The following is an 11,295-nucleotide window of genomic DNA, read 5'->3' on the forward strand; positions in this document are numbered from 1 at the left end:
ATTCCTGTGGCACAGCAGCAGGTGCAGCAGGCAAACATCCCAGTGACTCAGCCTCAGCAATTTGCTTACTCTCAGTCCCAGATTCCACCAGTGCATCTACTGCCGACGCAGCCTTCTGGTCAGACTGAATACATGCAGCACATGACAATTATGCAGTCTCAAGGAGCTATTCAGCAGGCTACTACGGGCTCTGTTCCAAGTACTGTGGCTTCCAGCCTTCCTGTGGGGCAGGTGACCAGCCAAAATCCCTCACCTGTGGGAGCGCCGGTGCTGGGGGTGTCGGCGCAGCCTGGCGAAGCAGTCGGACAGGGCTCAGGATTAATGCAGGCTGGCCAGACACAAGCTAGTCAGTCCGCCGTGCCGCAAGCAGGAGGCGTGGTGCAGCAAGGCATCGGACACGCAGGGGTTGTGCAACAGAAATCTGTGACTCAGCATCAAATGGGTGGAAGCGGTCAAGTGTCCGGGATGCCTGGTGCTCCCCACACCGTGGTCTCTGGAGTTCAGAACGTGCCTGCAGTCGTGCCCGGTGCAAGTGTGCCTACTGTGTCCACCACCGCTCCTGTTACTATGCCAAATGTCCCTGTCACGCTGGTGCAGTCCCAGCTGACGAGCCACACGTCTGTCAGCAGGAGTGCTGGCGTTGTCCCGCCGCAGCACGTCGGACACTCGTTAATGCAAGGCACGCCTAATGTACCTGCGAGTCTGCCACAGTCGAACCTCGGACAGTTTCAGACTCAAGCTCAATCCTTAGTAGGCCAGATCGATGATACTAGAAGAAAATCGGAACCCCTACCTCAGCCACCACTTTCTCTTATAGCTGAAAATAAACCTCTTGTGAAGCCTCCCATTCCAGACACTCTAGCAAATCCTCTCCAGTTACCTGCGAGTACTCCTATGAACAGTCTTGCCAGCTCTGTCTTTGGCATATCTATTCCAGTTGATGGTGATGAAGACAGGTATGAATTATTTTATAATGCCCTAAAAGTACCTTTTCTTAAGGGAAAAAAAACCACCCAACTTTCAAGTTATCGTGAAGTGGTTTTTGTAAGTTCATATTTTCAGGAAGTCATACTGAAATTTACCTGGGCTATTTTTTTTAATATTTTTTTTTAAGAGTACAAAACTTAGCAAAGTGTTTAGGCAGGTAACGATCTGAACTTGTTCTCCTCAGGCTGTGAGAGTGATTACTTTTTTCTCAAAACAGGTGAAGAAAGTAGCCTGAAAGCTGCTTATTGCACGAATAATGTGAGTTGTCACAAGCCAAAGACTGAGAACTGTCTGCTTGCACCTAGTTGTTGAGTATGTGAGGAAGTCTGTTCTCGCCTTTCCCCTGAATGCATTGTAAAACACTGCATAGACAGCCAGGTTAAAATGGGTTTATCAACACCACTGTATTGTAATGTTCTTAAGAACAGAAGTGTCATGCTATCTTAGGGCCATCAGGTGACCTGTCTTGGAAGACTTAAAGACTTACAACACTTGGACCTTACACTTCTAGATTTTTATCCCACTGTTGAATTTGCAGTTATTAGTTCGTAAGGAAAGTACTTGCATCTGGATGTGAATTTGTATGCCCTAACTTAGGGCTTTATACATTGTGGTCTCCTGTGCTAGATAAAAAGGATGTCCCTTGAGCAAATCTCTAGACACAGTGGGAAGTGCAACCTTACAGAGAGTTTTCTTGATAGGACAGTAGTTTGGAGCTGCTGGTTGTAAGGGGTGTGTAATACGAGCAGGCTCATCGGAGAGCCTGTGAGAGGAAGCGTGTATGTGACTTATTCCCACAGGCTTGTCGCACTGCTCTGAAGGGTAGTGTGATGGCTAAAACTGTTCTTAATTGACTTCTTTGAGAGAAGACTTACTGGGAAAGCAGTGTTTGAGCACTGAATTAATGTAAAAACGTTTACTGTTGTGATTGCTGTCATTTGGAGGAATAAAGTACACGTGGGTTATACGTATTTGTATTTTTAAAAACAGGGGTGACACCATTATGAGAAGGTCTGATGTGCTGAATTATCCTGTGAGCCCTCCCTCACTTTGGGAGGGTACCAGGCTTTAGGATAACACAGTCAGTGTTGCTCGGGGTGCCTTTTAGTAAAGCAGCTGTGCATGTGAGGCTGTGGGGTCATGGACACCTCAGATGGGTGTTTGGAGAGGCAAACCTGCAGCAGTGCAGGCCTTGCACTCGCTGGGGCTTTGGCTAACAAAGACAGTAGCTGCTCATGCCTTTACACAAGCAGAAGCTGTGTTGTAGAGGTTCTGCTAGTCCTGATTAAAGTGGTGAAGGACTCAAAAAGTCAAACAGTTAACATTTTCTAGTGGTTCTGCCTACCTTAAGAGGATTGCTGACCCAGCTGACAGTCTCTTCTTTGTGCAAATAAGGATAGATTTCAAGCTGCAGGGTTTTTCATAGCTCAGTTTATTATCAGAAGATGATTTGTCTTGTGTTTAATCATTCTGGAGATTAAGGAGTCAGAAAGAAAGGAATGTATTTTGCATTCATTTTGCATAGCTTCTAATACTTAATATAAATTGTAGTAACAGATGTGATTATTTGTGACAAATTAATCACTTTTATATAATGATGAGGGAAAGCTTGTCCTACTTACTCAAAACCGTAGTTGCTAACTTTGTGTTGCACACTAGTGAGGTAGTTCTTGGTACTCCTACCCTGAACAGTGATCTTTAAGTTATTTTCATACTTTTGTCTTTGAACGTGAGGTGCCTTGCAGCACCGCTCACATGTTGTCTGTTTCTAAAGAAACTTTTTCAGAAAGTTGGCTTTGAGAACTATGAGTAAGAAATAGGAATGGACTCAAAGTGCTGAGTGCTCTTTTCTACGTGCCACATTACGATGTTCAGTAGAGAAACTAACTTGTGGTTATCTGGAAAGAAGCGCGTAGTTCTTGGTTGCCCTCTCCGGCGTTGGGTGATAAAACCTTGTCATTTGCTGAGGAGGTGCACAAAGGAGCTGGGTGCTACGTGAGTCTCCTGGCGTGGAGCAGCTTTCTCTAGTGGCAATACTGATGGGCAAGAAGAGCTTCCTTTAAACAGGCCTACATCTCACCAAAGTGGGAGATGCAGAGGTAGCAGAGCCAAGTTTATTCTTTGCTCTCCTCAAACAGTAGCCTGGCTTCTACTGCTTTCAGACAAAGGAGAAAATGAAAGCCTGGCAGCTTGTTAAGTCTGTTTTACTACTTTGTTTTTATTTGCTTTACTTGCTGAGAAGGCTTTATTATAAAACTGTCTCCTGTTTTTTTCCTCTTTCATTTAAATTATGCCACTGCTCCCATGGGCTCATGCCCAGCTGCTTGTTTTACTGAAATCAGCGGTGAAATGGTTAATGAAGACCTTCGAGTGTCATTAATAGGCTGAGGGTTGACACTGATAAAGCCAGCAGGCGCAGAGGGAGGTCACACACCCTGAGTCACCGGTTCAGCCCCAGGATGGGGAAGTTAACGCTTGGTTTTGTGTAGTTTCCTTTGTGATCATAAGAGCGAGTGATCTGTGGAAGGTGTTTTCCTCTTTTATCTTAATATTAATGTGTAGCATACCTGCCTACACATTGACCACCCCCTTCCTGGATATCCACATTTCTTCTGACACCTTTAGTTATATTTAAATATTTGTATATACATGAAGCATGAGAAACTCGTGTAGATCATTCTCTTACAGTCATCTTCTAAAATAGTGATTCATCAAGGAATGCTGTTCAGCTGTAAATATCCTGGATTTATCTAGTAAGTCATTCACCATTCTGAATATGAGGAAGAACTATTTTAAAGGTAAAATAGTTTAGGATGGGAATTCTTTGAAAACAGTACGTGAGAAATACAAAGTGTGTGACAGAATGATCTGGTATGAGAAGGTGGTCAGTTCCCATCTTTCTGCAAAAAGCTCTTTATTGTTCCTGTCTTATGGCCTGCTGTTTTAAATCAAACCACATCTAAGATAGTTAGATGTGGAGCTGTAAGGTTTTATGGGCTGATATATCCATAGATAATATAGAACTATGTATCTGTATACGTAGAACTGATTTTGTTTTGCAAGACATTGCCTGAAAACCTTTAATTTGCTGTTCTGATAGTCCAGTACACTTTTACAGTAATCTAGACAAAACTGTGGCTTCTTGTACTTATCGATGAATAATGAAGAGTCAGTTAATCAATAAATCTTATCTGGGGATGAAGAGAGGATGGGTAGGTGGTCCAAAAGAATTAAAGGAAAAAAAAAAAGGCCTTTGGCGTGTCACACCTTCCATTAAAAAGCAAAGCTGTTTTTTTCAGTTGATGTGTCCAAATTGCTAAGCTCTTAAAAAGAGAAATATATTCTGTGGAAGTTATGAAAGATACATTAGTTCACATAGTTTTATTTTCTTTTCCTCACTAAATGTGGCTACAGATAGAATAAACTGCAACAGCACTCAAGGATGGAGGAATTAGCACTCTTGTTGAGGCAGCTGTAAGTACTGCAGTCCACTTTGAACGTGGAGTCTGACAAATGCTGTGAAACACAGGTAGAACTGAATCTCAGAGTTGCCCTGACTCCTCATCTGCTGGCCTGCAGTGGCAGCACTAATGATTTTGGATGCAGGGCAGTCAGAACCGAGAGGATTTTGAGATCAGTGTATGCCAGTTCCTCCACTCACCTTTATGTGCATGTATACACAGATTTGTAGTTGACAAGCATAATATTCCAGCTGGTTTAATAACTTTATTTTGGCTCTTAGGGGAAAAGAAATATGTTGCCTCTGTTAAAAGAATGTGACTGAGAAAGCTTGTTCAAACCTCCTACATGTTTGGCAGACTTTTGGGGCAAAATACTACAGGGCGCATTGGGAAAGGATCAGAGTACAGCTGATTTTCCAGCGATAGCTGCGCAGCCTGGGCCGTGCAGGCCATCTTCCAGCAGCGCTAATGAATGGCTGCAATTGTCAGCTGTCAACTGCAGCAGCCAGGCTGCTGAAAACCTGATTGTGCAGAGCTCTTCACAGCATACGTCTGCTCGGCTAAATCACGTATTTGTGGAGTGAGTGACTGCTGATAAAACTGAGCTCTTGAGACCATATTCAGAATGTAAGGATGCAACTGGGCATGGGCATAATGTAACTTTGATAAGGTTTCCTTATGTATTGCCCTAGATGTGTATTTAATTGAACTCCTAAAGAAAAGAGAAAGTATTCTGCAAATAGATCCTGTTAAGCAGCACTTGAATTGCATTGTTGTTAAATCCTGTCCTGTTCCCCACTTTGCTCATACGGGAGGTTTGAGCTCCGCTGCAGCAGTGGATGTTCTCGGCTCTGCAGGGCTGTGTGTGCGGGTGTTCGGGAGCAGGTGAGAAGCGTGCTCCGGTCGGGAGTGCCCCGAGTGCAACGGGCAGAGCTACAGTGCTGAGACAGCTGCGACGGTACTGGGGTGATGTCCATGACAGTTCATGCAAGCAGAGCTCCGGCTGGTCGTGTTCACTTTTTGCTGTACTTTCTCTGGCAAGAATTACAAAAGGTAACTCCAGCACCACAGCGGTTCCTCGACCATGGAAAACCGATCCTCTTGTGCGTTCAGGTTTTGAGTGTTGTAAGACAGTGAAACGAACATGTAGTTGCTCATTTGACAGCGCTGTTTCCCAGTTCAAACATTCAAATACCTTCGTTAAGGAGGAGGCAGTACATTCTTAAAATTAAAGAGCTGTGTTTCAGCTGAGGTAGTTATTAAGAGGAGGGAAGGGGGGAAATACTTGAAAGAACTTAACAGAGCGAAGCAGTTGGGTTTGCTGTGAAGGCTGCAGTGTGCCAGCTCTGCCATACATAGCTCTGTACCTGATGCTCCCAAGTTTTCTGCTCTCCTGTGGTGAGGTAATTTTTTCCTGTTCACCTATAGAAGAATGCAGATCCTTTATGGTAGAGAAAACAGTGTATGCTTCATGGAAGCATTTTAAACTTGTTAGAAGCTGAATATTCAAATATTCAGTTTTTTTGAGCAGCAGGACTACCAAACTGCTATCAAACTACTGAAGAGCTGAAATTCTCTCAGGCTGTGCATTTTTACAGGAGGTGTTGATAGTCTTTTATGACTTAAGGGTACACTGTAGTAAAAAGGAATTGTTCCCTGTTAAAGTTCTGGATATTTGAATATTGTCCTGTTGCATTTTGAGGTTATATATGAAGTTTTCACTCTTAAAGCTGGTGATAGCAGCTTCTGTTGCACATGGAGGACGCCAGTCTTGCTGGAGCTTTGTGCATGTCACCAGAGGTTCCCTAAGAAGCGTTTGTGGGTCTCCCTCTGCTGAAGTACAACTGTTCAGCTCTGGCAGACAAATCCAGATTGTCAGCCACAGGTGTCTGCTTTTATTCCTATATTTGACAAAGTGTAGAGAGAGAAGTATTTATGGTAACTGCTAAAGCTACTGTCTTTGGGAAGGTTCTCCAGACATTAAAGGTCACTTGAAGTGCAGTATAAGGTTCGTGCTTGAAAATTCCTCTATCTCTAAACTTCATGCTTTATAAATACGTGTGTATTGAGTGCTAGTAAATTATTTGCATTATAGGATAATCTTTTTTTACTCGTGCAGGGCAGGTGAGTTCCTCAGCCACATGAAGGACAGCTGGATGCTTGTCTTAATTTCTTTTGTCATGCGAAATAAAATTATTCCAAGTTTTTTTTATATATCTGTTCTCCCTTTGAAGCTAGGAGTAATGCATTTGTATTGTGACAGCTTGCTTGGATGCTTTTAACAGTGCAGAGAGAAGGTAGAAATGTTAATTAGTACTGCAGAGAGCTGTCAGCTGTCTGTCGCAGTGACGACTGGCGTGCTTGTCTAGCACTCATTAAAGATTGCAAACTGAAATAGGGATCTGTGTCAGTGGCAGATACCAGTCACAGAGCCGCAGGTTGGTGGGGACTGTGTGAAGGTTGTCATCTTCAACCTGTGCTTGAGCAGGGTCACCCTGGTGCTTCTGAATATCTCCAAGGATGGCTACTCTACCTCCTCCCTGGGCAGCCTGTGCCAGTGCTCAGTCACCCTCACAGTGACCAAGTGTTTCCTGATATTCAGGGAGGCCCTCCCGTGGCAGTTTGTGCCTATGGCCGCTGGTCCTGTCACTGGGCACCACTGGAAAGAGCCTGGCTCTCTGCATCCTCGGTGCAGGTGTTTGTATACATGGATGAGACCCTCCCTGAGCCTCCTCTTCCCAAGCTGAACAGTCCCAGCTCTCCCAGCCTGTCCTCACAGGAGAGATGCTTTCATGTCCCTTCATCATGCTCATGGCCTTTTGCTGGGCTCTCTCCAGTATGGTCATCTCTCTCATACAGGGGAGCCCCGCACTGGACACAGTCCTCAGGTGTGGCCTCAGCAGTGCTGAGTGGAGGGGAAGGGTCTCCCCCCTGGTCCTGCTGGCCACGCTCTGCCCAACACAGCCCAGGACACCGCTCATTGGCGCAGCCTGACGCAGCCCAGGACACCACTCACCTCTGCGGCACAGGCACAGTCCAGGCCTGCTCATTTCTGGGAGAGGTGCATGTGGTACGTGTGAGAGGTGGCAGTCAGAAGTGTAGAATGGATGGGGAATGAGGTGCTGGTTTTGGTGAAGTATCTGAAGATTCTGTGTCTGTCTAGGGCAGATGTAACTTGTCTGGATTATTGGAGGATGGAGTGGTCAAAAATAAAGAGTTTAAAAAAAACCCTGTCAAGTTATTTAAGCTATTTTTGGAGGGGTGTAGATGACAGCTCCTGGGAATGTCGCCTATGTAGAACACTGTTCAGTGGGTGCAAGGACCACGAATATCTTGACCAATCCTACAAATGCCTCTTTAAAAATACTGTTTCTGTAAGCCAAGCTCTGGTGCTGGATGCTGGTGCTTTGCTCTGGTTTTCTGAAGTACTGAGCATGGGTTGTCTGACTTGTTATTTTTGTGCTCTTTGAAGACAGGTGCTTGGTCCTTTTTAATCTAATGGATCGTTCCTGTTGGCAAATTTAATGAAAATAATAGTGATATTGAGAGAGAACTGTCTGAGGTGGTCCAGTGTGGATCTTCTATTTTGCCACCTTGAGGGGGGAAAAAAAAAAGTGATGTTCTTCACGTGTTCCTGCTCTTGTTCTTAATGGCTGACGTTGGTCAGGAGTCTGAAGGCTGAAACGTAGCTTCAGCTGTGTCATGAGCAAGGATGGTACTATTCCTCCTTCAAAGGAAAAAAGGCATCTGTTCAGCAGCCTCTGAATGCCAAGCTGATAGCCAGCACTTCCAAAGCCAGTATCATTATTTAAACTAAAAGGCATTTATCTGTATACTTCAAAATTTACCACCATTCATGGGCATGGTTTCTGGCAAAGCAGAGTGCTCTAGAATAAAGTTTGTATTTGGCATATGCTTGTCTTGATTGATGGCAGTGGGAGGACACTCTTTAAATATGAGGTGGGACTTTGGATGTGGTTTAGACTCCCCTTTAAAGGCACAACCTGAAGTTTTAAGTAGTCGGAGAACTGATAAAATTCTTATCCTTTAAATTTAGATCGAATTTCTGTTGTGTGAAGATTGTTGTTACAAGCCCTAACATTGGAGTGTGTTGTGAATATTGATGTTTGTGAGCTTTTAAAGGAAACAAACATAGTATGTGTTGTAGGATTTCTATAGAGACATGGAGGCATTTTTTACCAATTGCGTAAGGCCTCTTCTCAATTGTTTCTGCAAAATGAAAGGAGTTTTTAGTAATTCTCTAACCTTTTACTGTTTGTGGTTAAAAACAGATGCCTCAGCAGACTGAAACTCAGTCAGTATTAGTTCAGACCTGCATATTAGGTATCGTTCATGTTACCTCTGTGGATTAGGTTTTTTTTTTCCCCCTCTTTAGGTAGCTCCCCCCTCTCCAATTAACATCTTGTTAAAATATAGCTATGGAGCAGAACATGTTCTCTTAATTGCCTGAAGTAATGAAAAGCAGTTTCAACAACAGGGTGTACAAATGAGAAATTAACAAGGAAAGCTTTTTCATACCTTTACAGATACTTGCTTAAGAATGGTACAAGGATATATAGTATATAGAGTATCAGTATAAAAATAGACCACATGCAATACACGCTGTGTGGTTATAAACCACAACTTTTTGTACCTAACAATAGCAGCGGGGTTTTATGTGCCATGAGTAAGTTTGTCTTGGAAGTTAAATGGCTTTCTATTTACAGTTGCCTTCTGAGGAAGACGTTTTAGTGCTGCTTACAGACATCTGAGCTGGAGAGAGCCTGGGCCCTCTCTGCAGCACAGGAATGCTCTCGCGCTGCAGATGCCAGTGGCTTTCCATCTGTTCAGTCCTGTGTCACTCACATGCCGTTGGCTGTTGTGGGGCTGTTCCTGTAATTAGTTTGTTTAGTTGTCACTCAAGTGTGCAGCACTTCTTATGAAAACATGAGTAATGCCAGCGTATTTGTCACTTGGTCAAGCAGCTTCTGTAGCAGGTTTCAGCTAAATCCAAGACTCACGTGAAATTTGTTTTTGATGGGCAGAGAGGTGAAGGTGGGAGAAGCAGTGACAAGCACTTAAACAAGTCATTCCTCATCCTTGCTGATGCACAAATATCATTATCCTTGCAAGGTTTTTGGTATACACGTGCCATTTATGGTGCTGCTTCTGTGTTTTGTTCTGTAACTTCAACTATACAGTAATTGTACTTAAATGGAAATAATGAAATAACTTGAAGATGCTTGTTTTAAGAAGTATTCTTGCCATAAACTTAGAAAAGGGATGGACACCTGTGCTATGTTGATATAAGCTTCTGGCTCTAAAACTGGCTTTAAAAGGAGTTGGAACTGATGCTAGCTTTTCCGAGAGTTTTTCAGCTGAGCTGCTGCACTCTTCTCTAGGGCAGGTGGAGCTGCACCAGCGTGAGGACGAGCTGCAGCACTGACAACGGGAGTTTCCAGGCTCAAGTCTAATGCTCTGGTACAGCCCCTAGCAGTGGAGAATTTGGATTTTGTGCTTCGTCCAGCACCTTGTGAACGATGAGTGTTCAGATGAGATTTTGGGAATTAGGGTCTCCAGGTGCCTGTGGTACAGGTGCTGTCTATGGGGAAACACGCTGAGCGAGGAGGGTGCGGCTGTCTGGGGCTTGGTACCGGTGACAATTGTGCCATAGTGCTGGGTTTCCAGCCAGGCCGCTGCAGTCTGTGCTGGAGCTGTGAGGGCACGGTGGTGGCTGCAGGACAACATTGGCTGCTGCAAAGCACCTCCAGACTGCAGTCACCCCACTGCACATCAAGGGAGGACATGTGGGGGTGACTGACGACAACTGCTCACAATCTCAGTGATGGTTTAGATTCTTCTCTTCAGTTTTAACTTAATCTGGTTTTCAGGTGTAACTTCATCTGCCATAGCTCAAATGTGGCAGGTTTAGCTCTGACTTCTGGGTCCACTTGGAGAACTCACGAGTGTTGAATATAAAGTAGAGTACGCAGTATTTCTGTTCTACTTAGCACTGTTTGCAGAGATGTTTTGTGAAATATGAAAAATGTCAAAAGTATCTTTAAATTTAGGTATGTATAGCATTAGAGTGGTATACAGCTTCCCTATACAAGATCCTCAGCATGACATGAGTAGTTTCCTGAATGGCTTTACAGTTGTCTTTTCACAGTAGCAACTTGAAATAGCATGAAAATCCACAAGGCTTGAGGATTACTTCTTTTTGAATCAGCGTGTCCTGAAACAGTAAGGCCTTTCAGTCATTAAGCTTTTCTTTAGGCATTCTGTGAAGTCTGTGAACTTTTGGACATAAATTTAACCTGTCAGACTGCTAACACACTTTGTAATGCAGGTTGAGTAAGAGAGTTAATGCTGTGTTACGTACCCACTTTCAACGTGTCTGTCTGATTCTTGGGTCTCGCAGGAACCCGTCAGCTGCTTTCTACCAAGCGTTCCGTTTCAGCAAGTTTCGTGAGCCAAAGACCATCTGGGATAGGTATGGATGCTGCCTATGGGATGCATACGTGCTGGGTATGCATGAATGCCTCCGCTCTGCACCAGTTTCTCCTAATTTTTGTTTGCACAGAGCTGCTGCTTGCATTAGAACTTCAGCTGGGGCTTCTGCAGCCTGGAGGTCTGACAGCAGCCCTGGAAGTGAAGTGTTTGTACAGAAACTTTCAACTAAAGAGTCTGATTTACATGACCAGGCGTTGTTTTCTTCCTCCTTTCATTATGCATGTATCATACATAGTGTGTAAGCTGAAGGAGTTTAATGCTAGTCAGCTGATAGCTGATCTTCACTAAATATTTACAGCTTCCTTTTCAAAAAAGAAAGGAAACCTTTTGGCAT

General features: G+C 44.0%; 1 protein-coding gene across 1 annotated transcript in view; it reads left to right on the forward strand.

Moving 5' to 3' along the window:
* TSC22D2 (TSC22 domain family, member 2) overlaps positions 1-10,941 on the forward strand; it is a gene marked incomplete at its 3' end in the record, with an annotated part of 11,952 nt that extends 1,011 nt beyond the window's left edge. The window contains 2 exon segments of the mRNA XM_010184595.1: positions 1-956; positions 10,870-10,941. The exon segment at positions 1-956 is cut by the window's left edge and continues 14 nt beyond it. Coding sequence (XP_010182897.1) covers positions 1-956; positions 10,870-10,941 — 1,028 coding nt within the window.
* Between the last annotated feature and the right edge of the window lie 354 nt (positions 10,942-11,295).

Source organism: Mesitornis unicolor, unplaced genomic scaffold (genome assembly GCF_000695765.1).
Source record: "Mesitornis unicolor isolate BGI_N332 unplaced genomic scaffold, ASM69576v1 scaffold10095, whole genome shotgun sequence".
NCBI lineage: Eukaryota > Metazoa > Chordata > Aves > Mesitornithiformes > Mesitornithidae > Mesitornis > Mesitornis unicolor.